The sequence below is a fragment of the Rhinolophus sinicus genome, chromosome 14 (genome assembly GCF_057876585.1).
Source record: "Rhinolophus sinicus isolate RSI-liver-muscle chromosome 14, RSI-T2T, whole genome shotgun sequence".
Taxonomy (NCBI): Eukaryota; Metazoa; Chordata; class Mammalia; order Chiroptera; family Rhinolophidae; genus Rhinolophus; species Rhinolophus sinicus.
The window spans coordinates 38,664,715-38,691,979 of NC_142514.1; the positions used below are offsets into that span (position 1 = coordinate 38,664,715).

General features: G+C 51.8%; 2 protein-coding genes across 6 annotated transcripts in view; one reads left to right on the top strand and one right to left on the bottom strand.

Annotated features, from left to right (window-relative positions):
• Nucleotides 1-44: 44 nt before the first annotated feature.
• On the top strand, nt 45-16,179 carry MRPL37 (mitochondrial ribosomal protein L37). The gene is made up of 7 exons (XM_019742881.3): nt 45-459; nt 3,809-3,992; nt 4,087-4,202; nt 6,880-7,065; nt 9,006-9,163; nt 12,044-12,247; nt 15,958-16,179. Exons 1-7 carry the CDS (start codon nt 114-116, stop codon nt 16,057-16,059), a joined length of 1,296 nt encoding a protein of 431 aa, XP_019598440.1. The 5' UTR covers nt 45-113; the 3' UTR covers nt 16,060-16,179.
• Nucleotides 16,180-25,391: 9,212 nt separating this feature from the next.
• Nucleotides 25,392-27,265, bottom strand: part of SSBP3 (single stranded DNA binding protein 3) — a 154,933-nt gene continuing 153,059 nt past the window's right edge. For all 5 annotated transcript variants that reach the window (XM_074334759.2, XM_074334761.2, XM_074334760.2 and 2 more), the window contains one exon: nt 25,392-27,114. In XM_074334759.2, the coding sequence (XP_074190860.1) occupies nt 27,085-27,114 (30 nt within the window). In that variant the 3' untranslated portion in view covers nt 25,392-27,084. The remainder of the gene's footprint in view (nt 27,115-27,265) is intronic.

The following is a 27,265-nucleotide window of genomic DNA, read 5'->3' on the forward strand; positions in this document are numbered from 1 at the left end:
TGGCTGCCACTCACAAAACGAGCTTTGGCGCCCGTCCCCTTTCGTTCCTAGCAGGCCTTGCGCACGGGAAGATGGCGGCGTCCAGGTGGAGGTCTTGAAGTGACCAGATCCGTATGGCGTTGGCATCGGGGCCCGCAAGGCGGGCGCTGGCTCGCCCCGGACGGCTCGGCCTTGGGGACTGCGGGGCCCCGAGACGCGGGGCGTACGAGTGGGGCGTGCGGTCTACGCGGAAGCCCGAGCCTCCTCCCCCAGACAGGGTGTACGAAATCCCTGGACTGGAGCCCATCACCTACGCGGGGAAGATGCACTTCATGCCCGGGCTGGCGCGGCCGGTCTTCCCTCCCTGGGATCCTGGTTGGACGCATCCAAAGTATCGCCGCCCGCCCCCGATTCACGAGCATCCGCTGTACAAGGACCAGCCCTGCTACACTTTTCACCAGCGTTGCCGCCTCCTCGAGGGTGAGGCCCCAGGACGGGCGGGAGGGGACCTTGTTCCTCTGCCTAGCACTGACCCCAGCCCTCTGGCTTTGGCCAAGACATGAAGACTCTAAGGGGCTCGCTTTCTTCGTCTGCGAAAGAGGGCCAGTAGTGATTCCTGTTTTCTGAGAGTTTTCAGCATTAAGCGGGTTGTAAGGAGCTGTGCTTGTGTGCAGAGGCTATTAGAGAGTCAAGTGGCTAAGTGAAAAGACCTGGTTTTTAGGCCTAGCCCTGCCTCTAGCTCTGTGATTTGGGGCAAGTGTACGGACCTTCCTGAGCCTCTCATTTTATGTAAAATAAGTGGTTTTGACTAGGTGGGCCTCATAACCCTTCCATCTCTTGACACGCTGTAGATGTAACTGTACATTTAAGAAATAGATGGAGGGAGATTATAGTGGAAAGAGACAGAAAGAGTGCTTAATCTCCTGACCTATCACCTCATTTCACTGGATTGGTAGATGTCAGAGAGGGAAAGTGATTTGCCCACAGGACACTTTGGATTAATAGTGAGGCCAGGGCTACATATCTGGTTTCATAGGTCAGTGTCCTTTGTCAAAGGTCAGAGCAGAGACGTTTTCTAAGAAAGGACCTGGACCTAAAAGCCCTCCAGCCCACTTCCATTCCCCTTTCACTCTCACTAAGAACACGTCAAAACGACTGAGCGGAAAAAAAAGCAGTCTGTCTAGAGCAGTACCAGAAATTATTTTCCAGGGTCCACAGTAGGGCTTGTTTACTGAGAGTGGCTTTCCTCATTCTTCCTTCCTATTCTTTTTTAGTCCCCAGATCAGGATGGGAGTAGGGCAGATTCCAAAAACACAAAATGGTTGAGGTAAGTGGGAGCAGTATTTTCCAAGGAATCATTAGGAAACAGAGACCTGGTAGGATTTGGGGAACTAAGCCAGAGAATAAATCCTAGGTTTGAAAAAAACATAAGTCAATTGGTCAGCCTCATAAGCTGCTCAAACCCATTACTGAAAGCTGACTTTCCAGCCTTTAAACACTTCTAGTGTCCTCACAGGGTGCTGTGGAGGACCTCACAAGACTTGGCACCCTTGAGTGACCCTGGTCACATTACCACGTTGATGAATGCCTTAGCAATATTTTAGAAGTTAAGTTTATACTTGGTGGACGAGACTGAAAACATACCCCATGCTTTCACCGTACACAGAGGTTCTGTAAAGTCTGTAATAAAACTCTGCAAGATACAGGACTAGAAAAGTAGATTGGGGTAGTGGAGAGATCGTGGGCTTTAGGGTGGACACGCTCAGGTTCTCTCAGCCCCACACTGACAAACTATGTGACTCGAAGCAAATTCCTTAGTCTCTAACTTTTATCCTCCATTCCATAAAATGCCATCCAACTTGTAGCTAAAGCTCCTGGCACAGGGTAGGTGGCAATGCTCAGTAAATGGCAGCTCTAATTAGTACAGACTATTCAGATACTAGTGAACCATAAAATCTTCCTACTTTATCCATTTTCAAGTTTAAGGAACAATGGCAGTGTCAGGACTGAAACTCAGGTTACCCAACTTCCACTCCAGGGTTTTTTCCTGCTTCACCACAAAATCCAGGAAGTTACATTTCTAGATGTTTGTAGTCCCAATGTCTTGTGAGCCTTAAAGTGAGAAGTCTCATTGTCTTTCGTTATTACTACAAAAGGAATTGCCGGAGGGTGCCTCCCCCAAAGTGTCCTAGGCTCCCTTTAATCCCAGACATAGTTTTTCAAATGAATATATCCCTGAGTCAGAGTGGTGTTTTTCCAGCTGGGATGAGTACCTTGCCAACTAAAGCAGTAACCAGCCCTCTGTCAACTTGTGGGCACAATCATTAAAAAGATCACAGTGTAATTTTGAACTGAGGGTACACTGATGTGTAGACTTACAGCAGAATGTAGGTCCCTAGGAACCTGTCGCTCCCTTAGGAAGCCAGATCTGGGGAAAATGAAGTGAGGGAGGTTTGCCTGGCACCACAGCCCATCCCGCTGAAAATAACTGACCTTCCTTAGTGTTGAGAGACAAAGCAGTCTGGATCAAATCTTTTACTTTATTTGTACTCCATCTTATCCTGAAAAGTATTTCGAGCATCTTACAGAAATTTTACAACACAGCCAGATTAAATTAAAAATAGGTGAGGCAGCCCACACAAAGGAAAGATAAAACAGTGAGGTGAATACAAAACATCTATTCTGTGAGGTTCTACTTGCTAATGGGGAGCCCCAAACTTGGCTCTCAGCTTACTAGCAATCAGCAAACGGTACAGAGACAGGGCCAGCTGACTAGGCCAGTTGCCTATTTCTGTAAATAGTTTTATTAGAACACCGCCATATCCCCTTGTTTACTTTTTGCCTATGACTGCTGTCATACTATAGTGGCAGAGCTGAGTAGTTGTGACAGAAACTATATGGCCTGGAAGCTGGAAATATTATCTGGCCCTTCAATAAATTAAAGTTTGCTGACTCCTGGTATAGAGAAAAACATGTTCAGTTATGCAATTCATCATGTCCATAAGTCAAAATAGTACTGTACCCAGGAAAAGCCCAGCTTTCTTGTACTAAGGCCCGGGAGAAGCTCAGAAGGTCTCAGATAGGACCTTGTGTAATAAAAATAGCATCCTCAGTATGATTCTTTTGACAAATACAGCAGTATGTTTCACAGGGCTTCTTCATACAAAAATCTGTTTATGAACTAGCTCATATAGAATCTCAGGGTCAGATGCAATGTGAAAAATCATCTGTTTTATGTGCTCCCAAACTCACGGCTCTTCAAGTTATTCATGATTTAAAAGTTATTCCCATTTTTTCCAAAAGCTGCTTTCCCTTGATTAGACAGCATGCGCTTCATCCTGGACCCACATCTAATAAAGGAGGCATGTTTGTTAGATACGGGCTTTTCTGGTTAGGGACTGGGGTGTGGGTTAATAGGAGGGATCTATGTTTTGAAAGGTTGGCATCCATTGATCTAATCCCATAGTCTAGTGTCTGACTGGATCCTGCAGGCAACAGACAGACCCTTGCCTGCAAGGTTCAGACTTCTGATCTCAGCTCTCTTGGCCACGGTTTGAATTCCCCCTGTGGCAGGCATTCACTATCTCAAACAGCCATTAATCATCTTTAAGTAGACAGTCATTCCTGAAGTTGAGTTGAAATGTCTGTCCTAGCTTATACTTTTATTTTTAGTTCTGATCTCTCAGATGTCACAGAAGAAATCCCATAAATCCTACCCCCCCCCCCCCCCAGCAGCCTTTTCCCCAAGGTGTTACCTGGCAGGCTCTGTATCTCTTCCTGAATTGTTTTTTTGTTTGTTTGTTTGTTTTTGTGACCGATTACCCTAAAGGTGTAAAGCAGGCCCTCTGGCTTACCAAGACCAAGTTAATAGAAGGCCTTCCCAAGAAAGTGCTTAGCCTTGTTGAAGATCCAAGGAACCACCTAGAGAACCAAGATGAACGCGTTCTGAATGTGATCTCCCACGCCCGTCTCTGGCACTCCACCGAAGACATCCCCAAGAGAGAGACCTACTGGTAAGCTCCTTCCAAGTCAGTAAGATTTCCAGTTGATGGGTTTTGGAATCAACCTGTTGCTTTATGTCTCCAAATGTTTCTTCTTTTCTCCAAGCCCAGTCATTGTGGACAATCTGATACAGCTGTGCAAATCCCAGATTTCCAAGCATCCTTCTCTGGCCAGACGGATCTGTGCCAAAAGCTACACATCATGCACCACGTGGACTCGAGGTTGGTCATTGTATGCCAGGAAGCCTTAGCCTGGCTTTTAATCTTGTACTCTTCGCCACACCACCAGCTCACATTCCCCCCACCCCTCCCCATAGGTATCCTCACTCTCATCCTTCGTGGTCCAGTTTTCTAGACTCAGACACATCCTCAATATCATTAGCTATAGCCCAGCCTTTTTTGTATTTAATCACTTCTTTCCAAGCTATTAATTCAGCCGTATCTATTGAGCACCTACAAGTGCCTAAATGTTGACGATAAAGAAGTAATAAAGCACACACAGTCTCTGCCCTCACCGAGCCTTCTTCCCCCATGCATGCTTTTCTCCTTTGCCCAGTCCCTTTTCCACATAGCGGCTAGAGTGATCTTCTTAAGTGCAAATCTTCTTCTGCCCGTCCCGTTTCAGATCTTCACATGTCCCGGTAGCTTAAACCTTTGATCGTGGTATCCAAGGCCCTCTGATTTGGCTGCCCACCTAGACTTCCTAGTCTTATCTCTTGCCTTCCTGCCCACCCCACACCTTATCCCCACGTGTAGCTTTTTGGCATCAAACTTTTACACCTCTGTGCGTGCTGTGCATTGTCTGGAAAGCTCTTTTCTACTTTCCTCATTTGACTAAATTCTTACCTGCAAGACTCCACTCAAGGCCCCTTCCTCTGTGAATCCACAGGTTAGCTGTTCTTCCTGTGTGCTCTTTATGCCCATTACGCAGATTTTTATCTGAGCACAACAGAACATATTTTGCTGTGTATTATGTTGTAATTATCTAACACCTTCTCTGTCTACCCCACTAAACTGTGAAGCTCTGATGGCAGGAACCATGTCTTACTCACTTTTGTCCACAGAATCTAACAGTTCATGGTACACACTAGGTGCTGAACGCAGGGGCAGGTGAATGAATACTAAATCTCAGGTGTCTCGGGAAGGGATGTTCAGAGTACACAGGTGTTCTAATTGGTGGAATCTGGGAGCAGACAAACCAGCATGGAACAATTTGGGATTTCCAGGACATTGCTCGGTCAGGTTTCTCCAGCTTGCCCCTTTAAGTGTGGACTTCCTGGCAAGGAGTCAGCTTTGCAGAGGTAATAGCACCACTAAGGAAATTAGTGAACCTCATTAATAGAAGAGTACTTGTTGGCCCATCATCAAGTATTACCTCTAATTAAACTGCCCCATTTGGAGCTGTCACTGGAGGAGGGATGTGGAGGGAATTGAATTGGAAACCACACTAGAGTGGTCTGTGGGGAGAATCTAAAACCCAAGGTTAGGAGAGGTCCAGGCACATTTATCTTCCTCGCAGATTATATGTGAGGAAATAGGAAATACTTTAGAAAACTGTTCTTGAGGTGTGGGTATGATATATTTTAACAAGCAGGTCAGAGTTGATCCATGGATGGAGTATTCCTTTTTTACACCCTCAGTAAGGGAGGCCACATGCTAATTAAATGGCAGCGCTGTTGGCCAGGCCAGTTTTAGATCCATCAGCTCATCAGCCTTGATCCTTATCCATCACACTGCAATTTGACTATTTCTAAACACCCAAGCACCTTCAGAGGAACATTTGCCTCCATGGAGAATCTTCAGAAGGCCATTCTCGAGGAGTTGTTCCAGGCACATATCGCCTGGTCATGACACGTAGCCTCCTGTGGGGACCTCTGTGAAGAGCTTCCACACACGTTCTCAATTGCAGGCTTGCTGAGTTTCCCTCATACAGCTACGTCTCCCATGTAGCAAATGTAGCAAATAGGCTAATCCAACTTAAATGGACCGATTTTTTGTACTCTCAGCTATTGAGGACAGTCGGGCCCTTTTCCTGGGTTTAATAGCCTTTCTGCTCAGTCTCTAGTCTCAGTATTTTTCTCTATCCCTCCCTCCCACCATAATGCTCTACTCATCTGGATTTATGTCCCTGAACTCTGCCATGGAGTGGCACACCTCTGTGCCTTCGCATATGTCATGCCTCCTTAACTAGGATGCTTTTCTCCCCCTTTCTTTGCCTGGCAAAACTCTTACCCAGCGGTTTTCAACCAAGGGCAATTTGGCCCTCTAGGGGAGCTTGCCAATGTCTGGAGACATTTTTGATTGTCATGACTTGAACCAGCTGGGGTGGGGCCATGTAGGGCAGTTCTTTTGGAATCTAGGGGATGGACGTCAGGGATGCTGCCAGCCTCCCTCACTAAAGTGGTCTGGTCCACAATGGGAATAGTGCCAACGTGAGAAACGCTGCTCTGCTCCATCCTTCGGAAGCTAGTTTGAAGGTGTTGTCTCTTCCAGGAAGCTTTCCGGGCTTCCCGGAGGAAGTCAGTTTTCCCACCTCTACTCTCTTCCAGTATGGTTAATATTTTTGTTGTAGCACTTACTACCTGGCGAGCTCCTAGAGAGCAGAGAGTAACTCTCATTTCTGGGTACCCAGCTTAGAGCAGGTGCTTGGGACGATCTATCTAGGACAGCCCTGAACCCACAGAGACCGCGAGGCCTCAGGGTCCCTGGAAAGGGAAGAGAGGAAGAAGAGTGCCTTGGTCAGTCCTCTCAGGAATCCTAGGACCAGCATCTTCACCCAAGTCCTGTTTTCTGTGATAGGCTGACCAGCGCAGAAAGCCGTAGACACTTGAGTATGACAGGATGAAGCTGCCATAAGGCTTCAGACCACGTCAGACTAATGGTCTTTCTCCCCTTTCAGAGTCTCTTCTCCTTCAGGTCCGCGGTGCCAGCGGAGCCCGACTGAGTGCCAGGGATCCTCTGCCCCCCCTCGCCTCCAGAGAGGAGGTTGAAGCTACTGAGACGCATGTTCTGGAGACCTTCGACCCCATATCTCCCACTGTTGACCTTCGGGAATGCAACGTGTATGACGTGAAGGACGACACTGGTGAGTACCAAGGCCGTTGGCGTGGAGATGAGGGACATGCTTTCTCCGAAGGGAAGGGCTGTAGTGAGTACTTACTATGTGGTAGGCACTTCACATGCAGTTTCTCCCAAGGCCCATGACGCAGCCCTGTGAGACAGGTACTGTTATCCCCATTGTATAGGCAAGGCAACTGAGGCTCAGGGAGGGTACATGATTGGCTCAAACGCCGACTTTGCTTTTGACCCCCGAGAAGCAACTCTGTTACATCAGAGTTTTAATGGGTGGCATGAGGGACTTTTGTCAGGGGCCAAATGCTTCCTGTATTCATAGGTCCCTTGAAAGATCCCCTCTTTTTGTGCACCCTATGCACGCTGGCCAACCTCCTGGTAGGAAGCCCCACAGGCCTTGAATGGGGCTCTTCATCCAGACTCCGTTAGATAAGGCACCACACCATCTACCCCGTGAGCCCAGATGAGAACCAGGCAGCCAGGCTAGGCGGGCCGCGCAGTTCCTGCCATGCGTGCAGTTACTCTAAGCTGCAAGGTCTTCTCCCCCAAGCTTGCTTCTTTTCCGCAGCTGCAGCTGGTCAGCCCCTACTGTCTCCCAACTTGCCTGCTGCCACAACCTCCCAACTGGTCAGTCTGCCCCAGGTTGTTTTCTCTCCAGTACACCTAGTTCGCAATTCCAGAGCAGCCTTTCTCAAATACAGATTTAATCCCATCACTTCCAAGCCCCCTTCCCCCTGCCTGTTGGATAAAGTTAGAACTCCTTGGCTTATCACATGAGAGCTTTTGGGTCTGGCCTCTGCCCTTCTCTCCAGCCTCACCTTTCTCTGCTCCCCAACAGACCCCCTGTATTCCAACTATACTTAGCACATTCTGTCCTTTCTCCCCACCATGCTTTTACACATGCTCTTTGCTCTGCCTCCTCCTCTTTCATAACTCGTATTAGGAGACACTTCTTCCCAGAAGTGCTCTGGGACCTTCCGGTCTCATCAGGGGCCTCTTATCTTTCCTCCCACAGCCTCCTGACCCACCTTGTAGCTTGACGTGCCCCTCTACATGGCTATGATCCGTTTTCCTGTCTGCCTTCCCCTCTAGACTGCGAGTTCCTCAAAGGCAGTGGAAGGCCCTGTTGGCCTCTGTGCCTGGTACCTGTCTCAGAGCCTGGCACAGAGTGCTGAGTGTTGGGTGTTTACACGCGCTGAGGACGCGAAGCGAGAATTGAGGCAGATGGGAAAGCCATGCGTGTCTCTCTCTCAAGTAGCGCTGTCCCCTGCGATTTTCAGAACCCACCTTTTCCCAGGCTCTTTCTTCCTTTTCACCCACTTTCATGACTCCAGGTTAGTCATTCTGGAAGCCCAGAACCATGCAGGTGAAGAGAATGATGACCTGGCAGGGTCGTAGCTGAGACGAGCAAGTGTTAAACTTTATTCTCGGCACCTGTGTTGTGAGGTCTGCGGCAAGTCACTTGGTACTAATTAACAAAGTACTGGATTTTGCAAACGATTTGCTTTTTAAAAAATTATTCCCATAGACTTCAGGTTATCCTCCTGCTAACGTCACTCTCGTCGCTGTGCTTGAATGAGAGAGAAAGGGGCGGAGGTGGAGCTGGCATGCAAGAATCACCTGTAACAGGTTGGCCAACATTTTCTGTAAAGAGCCAAATAGTAAATATTTTAGGTTTTGCAGGCCACTTATGGTCTCTGTCATAGCTGCTCAATAGACGCTATACAAATGAGTGGCCAGGGTTGTGCTCTAGTAAAATCTTTATTTTTAAAAATATGCAGGGGCCAGACTTGGCTGGAAGGCGGGAGTTTGGCAGCCCCCGAGCTAGCGTGACGGGTCTGCCTTTCCTGCGTCTCTATAGAGCCTGGCCCTGAGCTGAGGTGAGGACTTTCCTGGGGCTTAGGGCAGGCTGACTGAGCTTTTCTGCCCTCCACGTGGTTCTGTACCCTGCAGGATTCCGGGAGGGCTATCCTTACCCTCATCCCCACACCCTGTATTTCCTGGAGACGGCGCAGTCACGACGGAACCGCTTTCAGCCAGACCAGCTGCGGGCCAAGATGATCCTGTTCGCCTTTGGCAGTGCCCTGGCCCAGGCCCGGCTCCTCTATGGGGTACGTATGGGGGAGGGCCTGGCGCTGCTTCCATGGCGGGCCTCCTGCCTTATAGCGCTCAGAGAGAAAGGCCGCGGGGGCGTCCTTGCTCGGCCGACGATTTTAGAGAGAGGTACTTTCACTCACCCTATGGAGACAAACGGACATCTGCTGGGGGCCTATTGTGTTGCCTCATGTGTTGATCGCAGTAGCCCACACAGTTTCACTGTGACCCCCGTTTTAAAACTATGCCACCGAATCATAGGGAGGCTAAGCCGCTAGTCCAGCATTACACAGCAGTTAGTGCAGAAGGATAGGAACTAGGTCTACCCAGCTCTTAAGGCTTCGGTTGTTCATGCTCCAGCATGTCGCCTCTGTTCTGTCGTGTTGGAGCCGGAGCACCAGGCTCCATCAGGCAGGCAGGAAAAGTGAAGCAGAGGGCCCAGACCTGCCTGCCAAGTCAGGACAGGTTCTGGGGACCCAAGGTACCCCTTGGTGGTAGCCCCTGATTCTAAGAGGAGGCCTGAAGGACCTAGATGATGTAGAATGCAGGCGGAGTGGTCGTCACGCAGAGCCGTCCCAAGGTTGGGGGAAAGCCTCTTCCGGGAGCAGGGGCGAGGGGGAGTTTTTCTGAGAGCTGCTGCCAGCGCCCAAGTCTTGGTCAGAGCCCAAGGCCCTCCTGGAGGAGTGAGGGAGTTCAGAATGCTGTGTTGCCCACCCTGTTCCCTCTAGGAACTAGGCAGGGCTGGGAGGTGTGGTTAGCCAAATGAGACAGGGAATGGAGTGGACCTTGCTGGTGGTGAGCGTCTGCTACATGCAGACATTTAAGTAGGGTGCTTCATGTCAGGGGTTCTCAAAGTGTGGTCCTGGACTAGCAGCAGGAGCGTCATCTGGGAATTTGTTGGAAGTGCAGATTCTCAGACCTACCCCAAACCTACTGCATCAGAAACTCGGGGAGTGGGTGGGGCCTGGCAGTGGGTGTTGTAACAAGCCCTGCAGGTGAGGTACAAGCTGAAGTTTGAAAACCACCGCACTAAAATTTGAGGACCACTGCATTATGTAATCCGTGTAGTAACCCCTTGTGGCAGATACTGTTAGCTTCATTTTATAGATGAAGAAACAGACTCAGAGAGGCTAAGTAACTTGCCCAAGGTCACACAGCTAAGAGATTAGCAGCTGTCACATCTTTATGTGACCTTCTTGTGTTTTTTCAATCTCTAGAAGGTTATCTTTATTTCCACTCTCTGTGTACTTCCTGAAGACTCTGGAAGGTTGGGTAACTTGCTCAAGATCCCATAGCTAATGAGTGGGTTGGCAAGCATAGGAACGCTGTTCCCTCCAGCTTCGAAGGATGTGCTGCCTCCCATCTCCGGGGCAGGAGAAGGAGGCAGAGATAGTCACGTGCCAGGGCCCAGGCCTGCAGGCTCATTGTAGCTTCTGTGCCAGCCATTGCCAGCAGAGCACGGGTGGCAATGCTGCCACTAATTGCCACCCAGTTGTGTAGGAAAGGAGGCCTCCCCCACCCCCTCCAGGTACAGATTATTCCTGGGGATGTGAAGTTGAGCAATTATGGGAAGAGCTTCTGTGTAAAAGGTAAAATTGCTGAGAAATTTATGTACTACCTGCAGTTTTATTGATCTGTAGAGGGAGATAAGAGTCAATACAGAATTCTCAGCTAACACTTAGAGGTACTTTTCTTTTTATTTATTTCTCATGCAGCTAAGAACAGGTATTTCTAAGGCCAACAGTCCCGGTGTGGCCCACGCGAAGGTCTGCCATTAGCTATTCCTCAGGTTAGATTCAGCCCTGGAGGAGTGAGTGTAGGCAGCGCTTTCAAATCAGGGATGTTGTGCTTCGTGAGCCTGCCAATGGTCCAGTGGGCAGCAATCACCAAACTGGATTGCTGCAAAGGCTCAGGAGGGTGAATATATGATTTGTCATCCAAACTGGGACACTACTGAGCGTGAAAAGAGGTGCTGCTGTTACATACAATGGAACAAGAGGGTTGCAAGTGATTTAATAGCGTGGGGTCTGATCCTCGCTCACATCTCATGGGTGACCTGGAGCAAAGTGTACCACCTCTCTGAACCCCAGCTTCCTCGTCTGGTGAGTGGGGTCTACTGCTGGATAAGCCATCAGAGGTGACTTGACATAAAACTGGCCTAATGCCTGGCACGTGAGAGGCTTTCAGTAAATGGTTGCTAGTATTATCATTATTACCAAGTAGCACTCACTGAAAGAGATATTAGCAAATGTGTTGACTGGTGAAATCCTGATGCTGACATGGCTGGAGTAGACACTCCAGGAATCGGGCACGTTCTCAGTTGCTTGAGAGCATGAAGCCCAGGACTGCCTGCATTCCAGGATGCCAGGCCCTTAGGAGCAAGGCAGAAGTGGGAAATGGGCATGGCCTAGCGCTCTGTGCCACACATCTTTGTGACTTCAGACAAGCCACTGGCCTCACTCCTCTCAGTTTCCTCATCTGTCAAATGGAGTGAGAACTGGATGAGGTTATATATTCACTGACCCTCCAGGCGCACATCTGACAGAGCTGACGGCATTACCTGTCGCCATCAGGTAACGCCAGGAGTTTGAAGGATTTCCCATCATTAACTTCCCAGCTCACCTTCCTGCCCTGTGCCGCTGGCCCAGTAATCACTTCTCAATGGTGAGAATATTCTTTAATGTGCTCAAGCTGAAGAACAGGCACCCTGGGGCCACGAGGCATCAGGCCAGGCAGAGCCGGGCTGGGTGGGGGAGGGAAGGCCTGGCCCTGGTCAGTGCCCTGAACTCATTCTGTTTCCGTCGCCCCGTGGAGAAACCAGTATGTGGGATGGGTCTGTGCTGTTCCTTACACCCCACCATTTCTGACTGGATTTCCTTGTCTCCTTTTCCTCGCAGAATGACGCTAAGGTTTTGGAGCAGCCAGTAGTCGTGCAGAGTGTGGGCACCGATGGACGTGTCTTCCAGTTCCTGGTGTTACAACTGAACACCACAGATCTGGCCTCTAACGAAGGCGTCAAGAATCTGGTCTGGGTGGACTCAGACCAGCTGCTCTATCAGCATTTCTGGTGTCTCCCAGTGATCAAAAAGAAGGTGGTCGTGGTAAGTCCAGCCATGTCTGGCCTGTGATGAGCAGGGCCGTGGCCCACGCTCGCCAGAGAGCAGGGTGGGGCTGGGGGTGCTCATGAGTGGGACCCTGGCTTGAGGAGCTTCATGCCCAGGACCTCTGCCTGAGGGCTCCTTCAGCCTGCCCATCGCCCAAAACAGTGCCTTCCACCCAGGGCCCTGCCCAGCCCTTCCTTTCCCCCCCCACTTCCCTCTGCACCCACCACACCCAGCTCTTCACAACTCCCCAGTGTGCCCTGCACCTAAGGAGCACGGAATCTTAGTAGATGCTGCACAGGAGGCTTCTCCCTCTCCCTACCCCACCCCACCCCCCATTTCTCTTTCCTCTGGCCATCTTCTACTTCACCTTCCAGGTTTAGCATAAGGACCCACCAGCCCATTCCCAACACCTCCGCTGGGTTCCCACAGCCCCTGTGTGCCCACGTGACAGCACAGTCGCAAACCAAGCTCCCAGCTCCTCAAAGGCGAGGCTTGTGATTCGTTCGTTCACTTTATTCCATAGATAGGGAATTCCTCCCATGGCATCATCACTGCTGCACCCCCGGGGCTCAGCGGACAAAGTCCAGGCTACTTGCTGTGCAGTGGGCAGCGACAGTATCTAAATACATTCATAGTATAACATGAGGCAGTGATAAGCTCTCTGAAGAGACAGAGAGCAGGATCCGGGGATGAGAGAGAAGAGAGTAGGGGCGCTGCGGGGTCTGACTGGCTGCTGTGCCGTGTCCCTACTGGCCTGAGTAGATTTGCTGACTGCAGTTGCTGTTGAACCTTTGAACATTATCAGCATGACAGTTGTATAATTAGTTCTCCAGCATCTGCCGATGTTGTGTCTGCCCTTGACATGCATCCCGGGCTGGAGCCCTTCGTTTGCCCTCACCTGCACAGCCACACCAGCCACGTCTGCGTCTCTGTCTGTGTCGTGCGCTCCCTCTCCCCTGCATGTCTGCAGGTCCTCTGCCTCCGACCGCTCCCTTCCAGAACACTAACTCAGTGTTGGGCTGTCCTGGTTTGGTCAGATGGCCCCTCCTTACCTCTCCTGCCCCCTCCTGCCTCTTCTTCCCACGCCTACTCCCCTCCCCGCAGCAGGGCCCTGGGCTCCAGCCTCCCCATGTTCTTCCCGCCTTCATTTCTGTCTTTGCTCACACATTTTGGTGTCCCTGGTCTCCTTCCTGTTCTTTTTCTTTCTGACCTATTCTACTTGCCCTTTAAGACTCATTCATACATGGCCTCTTCATTGTATGGAAGTCAGTGAGTTAGTCATCTTCTCCCCTATTTTCTTAGCATCTTTTTTCTACTTCCATTATGAAGTTTGTCACCACCTTTTATTACCGCTATTTGAACACCTGGCTGTGTGAGGGCAGGAGCCAGATTCAAGTCACTGGGTTTCCAACAGCTGGCACAGGCCCAATACAAAGGGAGAAGGTGTCTGATAAATGTGTGTGGAATGAGTGAGGGCTTATTGTCCCTGGGAATGAAAAGGGGCAACAGACCATGTCAGGCAGGGTGTCATGCGGGGTCTCAGCTCCTGCTCCCCACATAAGAACGCAGGACATGATGAGGCCAAAAAGGAACACCCACGGAGCCATAGATAGGGGAGTCACACCACTATGTTCTCACTGGCAGCTGGGTTGGAGACACAGGAAGCAGGAGCCACACGATCCGCAACCTGCCGTCCACTTCTCTGCCAACCAACCAACTTGCTAACTGCAATCTGCGCTTGCTAGCTCAGCCATGGCAGTTATCTCAGTGGCCAATGGCTAACTGGTTACAGCTGACGGCCAACTAGTCACAGCTGATGGCCATCTACTACCCACACCAGCACCTTTCCACGTGAGGCCAAGAGCCTGGAAACTGCTCTCTGGGGCTCTGTCCCCACATTCCACCCCTACTGGGTCTCGCCTCATAATCTACGCGATAAGCGTCGTCCGCGAGTAGCCCTGTGTCAGGAACCCAGCTCACGAGAAAAAGTTCTAGTCCAGTTCTATTAATGTCCCAGAGGGTGTCGCTCAATGTCCACCTACTGTCTGGGCACAGCCAGCGTTCTCACAGATTCTCGACGGTGGCCGAGCAAGACAGGAAGCAAACACCCGCCCGCACCCCAACAAGGGGTCTTGCTGTACCACAGCCTCACTGGCGGCCGGTCAAGACACAAGAAGCAAACATCCGCCTGTTCCACGTCACGGTGGCACGTTCCCAAGCAAACAGTCAAGCGATCCATCAAATCAGGGATGGAGCCAGTTCCCCACAGTCCACAGTCATTCACCAGGGCTGTGCGTTGGCCCCACAACGTGTGCCCTCTCTGCAGGGCAAGGGCTCCAAGTCCTCCCCAACCTGGGGGTGAGGAATGACCTTGACCTCACCTGCATCCTCCACCGAGGACTCAGCAAGTGTTTCCTCCTGGGACTACAAATCCCGCATCTGGGCGGCCCCAGCAAGCACTTCCCAGCCCACACGGCCGCAATGACCTTCGCTTTCTCCAGCCTATGCTGGACCGCAATGACCTTCGCTTTCTCCAGCCTATGCTGGTTGGAGAACCGTCCACGTCTTCCCACCCCTGCCCCGGGGTCCAGCTCCCCGGCAGCTGCGTGGCTTTTTCTATGCTGGTCGGAGAGCCATCCATGTCCTCCCACCCCTCCTCGGGGGTCCAACTCCTGAGAACAGTAGCCACCGGGCACCACACACTGTGTGGGGGCCACATGTCATCCTGCCAGAGTCAGACACCACTCCTACCTGGTCAGAATCCTGCTCGCCGCGCCAGGCATCCGAGTGGGTGGTGGCCCTGGTGTAAGATGTCCACAATGCTAGGAGCCCACGGCAGCAGCAGACCACCAAAAGGAAGGCGACTCCTATGGCCAAGAGGGTGGTGTGCCATCCGGAGGCTCGAGTCTCCCAGGCAGACCGCGCACCTCCCGTTCCCGGCGCAGCTCCTCAACGGGCCTTCCGAAGCTGAGCTTTCACATGTATAAACTGCTGCATTACCCCTTTGGGGATTCTGGCCGGTGCTGTACCCTGCTTGCTGTGCCATGTGTCATGCAGGGTGTCATGCGGGGTCTCAGCTCCCGCTCCCCGCGTAAGAACGCAGGACATGGTGAGGCCACAAAAGAAAACCCACGGAGCCATAGATAGGGGAGTCACACCACTATGTTCTTGCTGGCAGCTGGGTTGGAGACACAGGAAGCAGGAGCCACACGATCCTCAACCTGCCGTCCACTTTTCTGCCAACCAACCTCACGTGCTAACTGCAATCCGCGCTTGCTAGCTGAGCCACGGCAGTTATCTCAGTGGCCAATGGCTAACTGGTAACAGCTGATGGCCAACTAGTCACAGCTGATGGCCATCTACCACCTGAGCCAGCACCTTTCCACGTGAGGCCGAGAGCCTGGAAACTGCTCTCTGGGACTCTGTCCCCACAGACATTTGTTTGTGGTGGTTGAAGTGAGCGGGATTAGAGATCAGGTCCGTGTCAGCAGATGTGGCTGAAAGGTGCTAGGGGTGCTCCATCTCCTCCTTTCTGACCCAGCCCCTCAGGCCTCCCTCTGGTGCCAGCTCCCCAGTGCCCCTCCTTGGTCCTGAGAGAAAGAAACAGTTATTATCCAGGCACTGAGGATTCACATAAAACTGACCTTTGTTTTAATTGCTGCCATTAAACCTAGTAGCAGGATTCTAATGGGCTGTGTCTTTTCCAGGAACCTGTTGGGCCGACTGGTTTCCAGCCAGAGACGTTCAAGAAGTTTTTAGCTCTGTATCTGCACGGTGCCGTGGGAGTCAAGGATTGTTCTGAGGCCTGAAGCGCTCCCTGGCCCTCCCCCCACTGAAGACACCGCTTCCTGGGCGGTGCTGGGGCCTGCCTGGAGCCTCTGCTGTTTTGGTCTGTGGGCTTGCTGACAATAAAGAGTGCTTCCGGTGCATGGGAGTCTGTGCTTGGTGTGAGGGTGCTGTCCGGGGTGGGCACCGCGCATGTGCTTCCACACCTTGAGCGCCGGAGTCTGACCTGCCCCGCTCTGCCCACGACCAATTTTGTGACTTCAGATAAGAATCTTCACCTAAGTTTCAATTTCTTCATCTAAAACTTGGGGCTAATATGACCTACCTTGTGTTAAGGAGTAGAGCATATGTATATGTAATGTGTGCCACACAGTAGGTGCTCTGTGATGGTCACTTGGTTCTTATGGGATTAAATTCTGGACACATTCACAGTGACTGGAAAATCTGAATAGTCATTGTCGATTTCTCACCAGCGTCCTGGGTAATGGACCAGCACATCCTGCGTTCAACTGGCCTCTGTTTGTTCTAATAACAAGTCCTGCTTGGGGCTAGGCACCTATGCACAGTGTCTTGTTTAGTCCTCATGAAGTCCTTGCAAGGTAAATGGCATTTCCATATTCAAGAAAAATCTTGAGTGCCTACTATGTGCCAAGCTGAGGAAAACACAGATAGTGTAAGGAACTTGGTCACACAGCCGGTGTTTTAGGTCAGCTTCCCTGTGAAACACTTTGAGACGGAGATTTGCAGGTGAAAGTCAGGAGAACCTGAGGATCCGCGCCTGGGGGAGTGATGGTGGCAGCACCAGGCTGAGGAGAGGCTGAGCGCAGTTTGCACCTGAGGCAGCTCAGTTTGCACCTGAGGCCCTGGCCATTTCAGTTTGTGTGTTTTTTAAATAAGTTTTGAGGGGAATATTGGGGAACAGTGTGTTTCTCCAGGGCCCATCAGCTCCAAGTCGTCCTTCAATCTAGTGGAGGGCGCAGCTCAGCTCCAAGTCCAGTCGCCATTTTCAATCTTTAGTTGCAGGGGACGCAGCCCACCATCCCATGCGGGAAGTGAGCCTGCAACCTTGTTGAGAACTTGTGCTCTAACCCACTGAGCCATCCAGCCACCCCTCTAGAAGCTCAGCGGCAGCTCGTTGTCTTGAATCTAGTGGAGGGCGCAGCTCACTAGCCCATGTGGGAATCAAAGCGGCAACCCTACAGCTAAGAGCTCACACTCTAACCAACTGAGCCATCTGGCCACCGCCCCCCCATAACCATTTCAGTTCTGTGGGTGCTCCGGAGCAGAGTGGTTCCACCTGGAGGCGAGGTGCTGAGCCTTTCTCCAAGGACACTTAGTCTGTCACCAGTCATTGGACAGACACAGGTCCCCAGAGCTGGAGATACCTTGGGTTAGATGGCTTTGTTGGGCTGAGCACAATTCCCAGGGGGACTGTTCTGAGAGCAGTTCCCCTCGGACACTCCCTGCAGCTGCAGCTTCTCTGAAGAGACCTGGAGCAGACCTCGCACCCACCACAGCTAGGAAATGGCCAGGCTGCATTTGCAGCTGGTGTGTCTCAGGCTTGTGCTTCTTCCACTTTACAACTCATCTTTTCAGCGGGTGGGGGTGGGGGTGGGGTAGGGGTGGGGTGGCAGGAGGGATTACCAGGGAAAGGACAGATTTGGTGTGTGTGTGTGTGAAGGGGTTACTGAGAAAAGGCAACATGGTGTGCAAAAGCAGGGAGTCACAGGATCCTGGTGAGTCGGGGAGTTGGGGGTGAGACTGGAGGCGCCAGCGCACTGGGGGCCTTGAATGTCAAGCACCCCAGGCTTCCCATGGCAGGTGACCTGGACCAGGGAACTCACTGAACCCTGTTGTCCATTTTACTATTTATTTTAAAGATAAGAATTTTTACATATAAATGGTGAAAATTTAGAGAACTCAGAAAAGTGTGCTATGAAAGCGAAGTCACCCCACCCAGGGCAACCCCTAGTTCTTTTCCCATCTTAGTTTCTTGTGTAGTAACCAGCAAAGTACGGACGTATAATAAGGCATTTATGCCCATTACTTACTGTCATCCTAGTTATAGACTCTTCCACACCTTTTCTCACCTAACACCTCAGGACGGCAGGATCTTGCCACATCAGCACATACGAGCTACCTTGTTCTTCTGAGCAGCAGCATTAATATCTATCGATGGACATTTGGGTTATTTTCAGTTGTTAGCTATTACAAATAATGCTGCAGTGAGCATCCTTGGTCATGTATCTTAGAGTACTTTTGCCAGCATAGCCATCAAATAAATTCCTAGCAGAAGAGCTGAGTCAAAGGGATTTTTTAAAAAACACTGGTGGTGTGTGGAGGAAGAGTTAGCAGGGTGACTACCGAGCGCAGCTGGGGGCCATTGTAATTCTTGGGCGAGTGGTGATGGCTTGAAGCCAGGCTGAGCGGGCTGAAGCCCCCTGGACCGGTGGGAGCCCGGGGAAGGCGGGCAAAGCAAGACTTAGCCAAGTCTGGGACGCAGGCTGAGAGTAAGCGGATAGTCAGCACATGACCTTGCAGCTTAAGGATTGTCCTGGAACAGGGCCAGTGTCGCCGGGCAGGCCTGGGCAGCATGTCCTCATCCCGGCCCACCCTGTGTGATGACGGCCCTAATTGCTGACCTTGGTGTGTCCCCTTTGGACTCGGGAGCTAAGCTGTGGAGCCTGTCACCCACTGCACTCTCCCTCTCCCTTCAAGCCCCTTGCAGCTGATCTGCAAGGTGAGGCTGGCAGGCCTGGAGGTTTTATCCTCCGCATTCAGATGAGGAAACAGGCCCAGCGACCACATGGTATAGTGTGAAGAACTGGAAAGCTCATACGCAATGATAGCTGCCCCCTCCACAGAGAGATGCCCACGTCTCCAAATTCCACATGCCCACCTACCTCTTCCTCACCACCTTCTTACATTCCTTTCCTCCTTAAACACAGGAAGGGAAGAAACAGAGAATGATTGTAAGGCCCTAGTTGACATTAAGTCGTGGGTAGGTTGTTCTCAGTTGAGCAGGCAACTCTCGAGTGAGTTGGGGGAGGAAGCAGAAGTACTGCGTAAGGAGAGCGCAGGGGGAGGTCGCACTATTGGCATAAAAACCTACTACAGGGACTTGGACGTCTAAACCACAGACTTCTGGAACCCAAATTTTGTCACTGCCATTGTGAATCTATGCAAACATATTTGGTCATATATTTGTGTCTTGTTGATGCATTCAACGGCTCCTCAGTTCATTTCCAGCAGACTTTATTAGCAAGGGAATTATAATCTTGGACCGAGGGAAGCCTTTTCTAAGAGCCTCCTATATTCCAGCTTCCCTCTCAGGTCCTCAGTTTCCTCATCTGCAAAATGGGATAAAGCACCTCCCAGGTTTTCGCCACTTTGAGATTAGTAAGTTGCATTTGTCCAGGAGGTTTCAAGTGGCGGGGTCTGGAGGTTTTCAGAAGCCTGGCAAAAAGGTGGGCTTTTCACCTGTAGGCTGCCCTCTGTCCTCTCCCAAGGCTGGCTCAGGCTGGGTCTACAGTGGGTGCTTGCCAGAGGCTGTGTGACTTGCTGGGCTCTGTCCCTCAGCTGCAGGCCCAAGGCTAGTGAAGGAACAAGCCAGGGTCACCTCAGGTTTTACACAGCATCTCCCTGCTTCCTCTTTCGTGGCTGGATAAATTCCCTTAAAGCATGCACGTGACCTGAGTGTCTCACACGGTCTTCCCTTTGTGTGAATACACAAGTCACGGTGACTCAGGCCTACCTGCTTGGCTGCGGGAAGACCACCCTGTTATAGGGACCCTCTCCCCACATATGTCTGGGAACCTCCAGAGATGTGCACTTGCTACATATCGATCCCGGTGCGCACCCCTCCCCTCAGATTATAAACTCTCAGGCACTCGGTTCATTCATGCTCGACTGTCCGTGGCACCTAGTACGTATATGGCAGGCACGCTGCAAGGCCCTGGGTATAGAGCAGTAGACAAACAAGGTCCCTGCTCTCACGGCATTTACATTCAAATGGGAAGACAGTGAAGAAAGAAACATACATCAGAGTGACATGAAGAAAAGTGAAGCAGGGCATCTTGGACGGAGCTCCCAGGAACAGACTGAGGGAGGGCAGACGGGCAGAGTCATTGGGGAGCACTCTCCCGAGACCAGTAAGCGAGCTAGGAGGGCATAACAGGGCAGAGGGAGGAGAACTTGGAGCTGGATGGCCCTTCAGAGTTGTCCCAAATTGAGGCTTTGAGGTCCTGTATCAGCCCTTGGACACTGGCCACCACCTGGGAGGAGGTGGGACCTTGGGTGGGGCAGTTCCCTGGGGTCCAGGGCAATGCCCAGGAAAGGACATGGTTGTGAGCCATAGGCAGCTGGGGAGGGGTGTGTCAGCCCTTATGTCACAGGGTGAGGGGTGCTCTCCGTACTAGGTAACCGGGGTCAGGGAGGCCCTCTGTGAGAAGGTGATGCTTAGTGGAGACCGAATGAAGCGTGGGAACAGGCCAGGAAGACAGCTGGGAAAAGCAACGGCTGAGATGGGGATGGGATTGGTGGGTTTACAGAACAGCGAGGAGGCCAGGGGGGTCTGCTGGAGCGCAGGCTCCACCATTAGAACCCGTGTCCCCCACCCGTCACTCCAGGCCTGCAACCGCCAGACCTCCCTTCTCTGCCAAAGAAGGAATTCAAGTCACAGAGCAGTGGAGTCTATGGGACCTGTCTTAGAGGTGGCAAAACAGCCAAAAAGCTGGAAGGGACTCAGAGGCCACAGTGAATTGGCTGTAACCTCAGCTCTGCCCCTGAGAAGGGACTTGTTTATCTTACTCTCTGCCCCATGGGGTCCTGGGAACCAATACTCACCATCTAACACATATACCCACCTATCCCTCCCCCAGCTGGCTTACACACTCTCATCATGGGGAACTTTCTACCTCTCAATGCCTCTTTCATTCTTTGGCAGCTCTGGAGGCTAAATGTTCTCACACACTGGGAGGAATGTCGTCTTGTAGCTTCAACCCAGTGGTCCCAGCTCTGCCCTCCGGGGCCCCACACCCCATGTGTCCTCTCAGCTAGGGGATTGATTGCCCAGTAGACGTCTGAGGCTGGACATTAAATGTCTCAAAGCCAAATAGGCCAATGTCTGCCTCCCACTGAACTTCTAACCCACTTCTCAACCCATGGCTGACAGCGCCCACCTACTCCAGGCTGTTATCGCAGAGCAGGGCCAAGGGACCCAATTCTTCAGGGGGGCTGAGTTTGGCAAGGTGGGGTGAGGCCAGACCCTCCCGTTCTGGACACTAAGCTTTTGTTATTGCCACCTGAGATCCTCAGTCAAGCCCATGACAAGAGCAAAATGACCTCTCTGTTTTCTGTGCCCATCTCGCCCAACACACACACACACACACACACACACACACACACACACCCTCTCTCCCAACACACACACACACACACACACACACACCCTCTCTCCCAACACACACACACACACACACACACACACACACCCTCTCTCCCAACACACACACACACACACACACACACACACACACACACACACACACACACCTATGGGTCTCCTCATCCCCAGCTGGGCCATGATGGAACCCCAGAATAGGCCAGGACTGAGACTTGAGCCCTGAGGTTCTACCACAGACCTCCTCTAACAGCAGTCCAATCATTCAGCCCATTTTCTAAGTACCTACTGTGTGCCAGGCTTTGTGCTGAGCTTCAGAGACACAGAATGAGGGCGACATGGTCCCTGCCCTGCAGAGCTCCCAGTTCGCTGGTGGCACTCACAGAGCAGTCAGTCTTCTTTGGACCCACAGAAGTAGGCGGCCATAAAGGCCACCTTTCCTCACACCTGAGCATGTACCCTCAGGTGACAGCATGCAGCGGATAGGGCTTCAAGGGTGACTACTGAGCAAACATCCAGTTACTCCACGGATACTCACCGAGCACCTGCTGGGTGATTCTGGGGACGAAGAACACTCAGACACGGTCCCTGGCTTCGAGGGGCTCCCAGCCCGATGTCCTGGCAGACACTGAACCATTACAGCACAGGGGCCGTGGTAGCTCAGAGAAGGCTTCCTGAAAGAGGGGACTGAATTCTAAAGTGCAAGCAGGAAAGGCATGCTAAGAGGGAACAGCAAGAACCAAGGCCCCCAGTGGGCAACAATCCATGTTGTTCTACACTGCTGCAGCATGAAGTACTGAGGGGCAAGAAAGAGCAGCCGGGGCCTGCGGGGCCTGAATGAGCGATGAGAGTGGACTACGCCCCCGGGCACGCGGCCTGCTGTGCTGGGCCCCTCAGCAGCATGCGGCACTCTGCTCCCTGCAGTTTTCTTCACTTGATCTCCAGTGCACCTTGCTCTCCAACTCACTTCTCTGCCTCCTTTGCTGGTTCCAAATTCCCAGATGTCTTATCACTGAGAGTCCTTGGGCCCTTGTCCATTTGCTCTCCAGAGGATCTCAGCCAGGCTCGTGGCGTGACACCATTCAAATGCCAACAACTCCCAAAGTGTGTCTCCAGCCCAGACCTGCCTTCTTGACACCTTTACCGAGATATCTATCGCACAGCATCTCACATTTAACTTGCCAAAACGGAGCTGCACTTCAGCTGCTCGTCCTGCAGCCTGTCCTACCTCACCTCAGTGAAGGGCCTTCCATCCTTCCATGTCTGTCTTCTTCACTGCTGTATCCCTAGTACCGGGACAGGCCCTGGCACATAATAGGTGCTCAATGAACACATGAATGGGTGGATGGAAGAGTGTAAGGATGCTTGGAAGTTAGCTCTTTGTGGCAATGGAACGGTAGGAAACCAAGGAGATGGCTGGCTGAATGTCCAGGTGACAGATATCAAGGACTGGGTCTCCACAGGTACCCGGAAATGAAAGGAAGCACCAGCACAGGACAGAACTTTCAGCACCCACCCCGCCCCTTGGTCTGGTCTTTTCCAGTATCCCTAGTGCCTATGTCCAGTGAGCTCAGGGCAGGGCAAAGTAGGGCACATCTGGCTCTCATCCCTTCTCCTCCCCTGGCCAGACCCACCCCAGCCCAGGCAAGCCCCAGTCTTCAAGGGGCCCAGCTCCTCTCAGCTCAGGGCAGAGCCCTCCCTTATTGAAGCCCAAGGTGTGTTCTGGGCTCAGCCCCCTGGAGCCTGTGGGAATCCTCATGGGACAGCAGAGGTCAGGGGTCGGGGGATCCTTGGGGTAACGCAGGGCATCAAGCTGGACAGCCCCAGCTGAGTCCAGACTGGGGTCCTGCTCTGGCTTTGAGCCTCCCCTCACAGGCTACTTGCTGGCGGCAGCTGGTTTGCCTCTCAGTTCTCCTTTTCTGGCTCTAAGGAGGTACCCAGTGAGGAGGGAGAAGGCATGGGTGTCTAGCCAGGCCAGCCTTTTCTGATTCAGGCCGAGCCCTTACTCTGGACCCCCAGGCTGGCTCTCCCCTAGATGTGGACCTTCATGGACAGTGGTGACTTTACCAGGAAAGCAGTTGCTGAGCTTAGGCTTGTGGCCGGGCTCCTCCATTCCTGCCCATTTTGGGGATGGGCTAATGCCCCCTCTGTGGAACAGGCATGACATTGCCTCGCTCCTGACTCACTCAGGCCTGGGCAGGGAAGGGCAATGAAAACATTTTAGTGACAGTTCTCTCCTCAAAGATCAGCCCCTGGCGAGGCCAACCCTGGACCAGACCTCACCAGGCCATGAATGCTGCAAAGGCAACTCGGGGGCTGCTGGGGGTGGGGTGGGTGGGCACAGGCTGAGGAGTGCTACCGTGTTTCCCCAAAAATAAGACCAGGTCTTATATTAAGTTTTGCTCCAAAAGACTCATGAGGGCTTATGTTCAGGGGATGTCATCCTGAAAAATCTGCTAGGGCTTATTTTCTGGGTAGGGCTTATTTTCTGGGAAACACAGTACAGAAGCAAGATCGGTGTTCTTCCCCAAGCAGAGGTGGGCAGTGAGGTAAGCGGCAGGCTGGGCCCTTTCCTGTCCTCCCCCCATCACCTGGCTTCTCTTCCAGCTCAGCACCCCCACGCCATTGCCTGAGTCCTGCTCTGGGGAGCAGAGGTGACAGCAAGGGCACTAAAGGATGTTCACCCATTGCTACCTCCTCCTTTGCCCAGCACTGGGTTGGCACGCGGCACAAATGCCTTTTCAGAGCTGCGAGCGCAGGTCAGCTGCAGCCTGAGTCTCCTCGTCGTCCAAAAGTGTTGTTTTCCCCAATAGTTCAAAGGTGTGTGTGCTGAGGAAGAGCCCGGGAAACCTTGTTCTAAGGTGAGGAGGGAAGGGGCAAAACGGAATCTTCTAGAGCCTTCCAGATATCCCCCATCACACCCATCAGGACTCTTCCCAAATATGAGTAACAGTTAACACTACAGCTCTTACTATATGCAAGGCCGTGTCATGAACACTACAAACGGTAACTTATCCCCACAACAACCCCAGGAGGTAGGTAGAGCATTATCCCTATTTAACAGAGGAGGAAACTGAGCAGAGGTAGAAGCGAACTTGCCCATGACCACACAGTGGCAAAGGCAGGATCTGAAACTGCCAGTTTGCCATCTGGTCCCCAGACCTCGTAAAGGTGAACTGAGCCCACACTTGGCTGACACTGTGTGTTCCCCTCCGCTCCTGCTGCGGGCCTGGAATGAGGTCCCTGAACTCCAGGAAACACGAAGTTCTACTTTCTAAATGTTCCAGTCGGCATCCACCGCTGCTTTCCACACCCCAGCTCTCAGTATTTCTTGCCTAGGTGACGGCTGGGACGGGGTCTCCCACATCTGTCCTGCCCATCCAGCCATTTTCCAGGATGCTGCTTACACCGGCTTTCTAACATTGACTCAAACTGCGCTACTCTGAAAATCCTTCAAGGGCGCCCCATTGCCTTGGAGGTGAAAACGGAAAAAGTCCACCTCTCTGTGGCCCAGTATCCTAGGCCGATCCCACCCAAAGGGAGAAAGCAGGTGGCTGCCGCCCACAGAGCCACCCTCACTGATGCTCTCAATCGGAAACACAGGCCACCAGCAACCTTCTTCTTCTTCCAGAAAAATAAAGGCATTCTGGCAAACCAAAATGTGTTTGCAAGACAAGAAACCGAAACTGGCTTTTAGAATGTCCCTGGGTATCTGAAGTGAGACTGATGTCTTCCCTCCCAACCCTGGTCCCCAGTCCCCAAAGGCCACTTCCTGCAACTCTCCACAGAAAAAGCACAATTAACATGCCCAGGAAAAGAAGGCAGAGGCCTTAAACACAAAACAGAATCTCGTACGCTCCGGGAACAAAAACTGTGCCCAACCCATCGCCTTGTATTTTGTCATCAGTAGAATAAACTCCAACCCACGTTCCCCCGAAACATGTCAGGAAGGGCTGCGGAAAAAAGATGTCCCTTTAATAAAACGTTATCAACATATATCGTACACAAACTACAATGTATCATAATTACTTTTTTTTTCCTCTCTTAATTCAGAACCAGACTACAAGGTAAGAAAAAACACAGAAACAGCTACAATGTTCCCAATAATCCGCACAAGGTCTTTTTTCAGGCAGATGATATCTCACATAATATGATATACATGGATCAGAAAGGGGGGGAGAAACAAAGACCAGCTACAGGGGAGGAGGAGGGAGTAAATGTACAAAGAATTCGGGTGTCTCCAGGGCAAGACACAGAGGTTTCCATAGGGGGTGCTGAGGTGAGGGAGGCCGTGAGTCACTCCTCCTGGGAGGGGACCCGGCTCCACTGTCGCATGTGTCGGTTTTTGAAAATAAAAACAGGACCGGAAACAGCATGTCTGTTTGGTGGTTGGTGTCTCCCCTGCCCCCCATAGCTATTCCAAAGTCTTTCCATCCAGTTCCAAGCATATGCAGAGCAATTCTGGTCAATATCCCATCTTTGAAACAAAGGAGGAAGAATCAAGAGGAAAAAACCAAAAGAAAACCCAAACTTCAGCCCTATGCTGCCCGCCCGTACACGCGATGACAATGTGAGGGCCGCAGGGACGAGGACGCAGAGGTGTTTCCATGTCCCAGGTCATAGCCATCCTGTAGGGGGCGGCCTCCCCCACTGCACTCCAGGCCACCACCCAGCTGGCAGGATTCTCGCTGGGAAGACGGGTGGGCTGAGGGGGCTGGAGGGGCTAGGGGCAGGTCCAGGAGAGAGTGGGAGGCAGTCCTGGGAACGCGGTGCGTGCCACTGGGTCACAGCGAGCCTCCGTCATGGCGGAGTCCTGAAAGTGGTCAGGTGGTCTGGCCCCTCCGACCACATTGGGGGTGAGGGAATTCTGGGGTCCAAGTTGTGCAGTTGCTGTCGCCACCTCCGCCAGAAGAAACCAAGCAAAAACCAAACAGGTCCCGCTCTTCCTTTGCCCATCCGCACAAACCAAAAACCCCAAGTGGAAAAGGGTGACTTCCTTTTTTCTTTTCAAAAAGGCCTTTTGAAATAAACCACCGATTGTAAACTGCCCAGTTTATTATTATTTTTAGATGGCTACAAAGACAGCGTGAGATCTCACACCTAGACTAGCTTTCCTGGTGGAAGGGCTTGGGTACAGACAGACAGCAGGGCTTGTTTTTTTTTTTTGTCCTTTTTCCTTTTTTTTTTTTAAAGAAGAAAGCAAAGAACTTGATTGGGGTGAAGGCTTGCTAGAAGCTTCCATTTTTAAAAATTTTTCCCCAACCCACCCCCCCCACCCAGAAAACAAATTAAAAAAATCCCAACAACAGTAAAACCCCAAACAAAAAACAACAAAAAAGTGTCATGTACATAAAAGGTCCTTTCGGGAAAGGGCAAGGGGTGGGATTTTTCTGGTCATTGACTTGAAACGTATTTTTATTTTGAGTTTTGTCCTTCATGTTTTATGGAATAAAAAGTTCGGCCTTTTTATTGACTGAAACTAAAATTGGGAAAGGTGTGGGGAGGGGTGGAGGGGGGGTGGAGGGGGAGCAGGGAGATGCCCCTCCCCCAGCTCCTGGGTAATGACACCTCATTTCTTGCATAATTTCTGGCATCTTCCTGCCTGCAATGCCGGCTCTCTCAGCATCTCAGAGAAGAGGAGGGGGGATCACACACTCATCGTCATGCTTGGAGAATACTGGAAGGGGAGAAGCAGAGAAGGGAGTGTTGTGAGGGCCGGGGAGTGGAAGTCTTGTGAATGTCTGACTGCACAGAGCTGGGAGCTGGGGGCGGGGCGGGGGGGGGGGGGTGTCAGGGCCTGGCTGGGCTGAGAGTGTGTGATGACACCA

Bases quoted from the DNA above. Each gene is read 5' to 3' on its own strand.
- MRPL37 (XM_019742881.3), top strand. From the start codon at position 114: ATGGCGTTGGCATCGGGGCCCGCAAGGCGGGCGCTGGCTCGCCCCGGA. The intron at 4,203-6,879 runs GTTGGTCATTGT...CTCCCCTTTCAG, and splicing joins ATGCACCACGTGGACTCGAG to AGTCTCTTCTCCTTCAGGTC. The intron at 9,164-12,043 runs GTACGTATGGGG...TTTTCCTCGCAG, and splicing joins AGGCCCGGCTCCTCTATGGG to AATGACGCTAAGGTTTTGGA.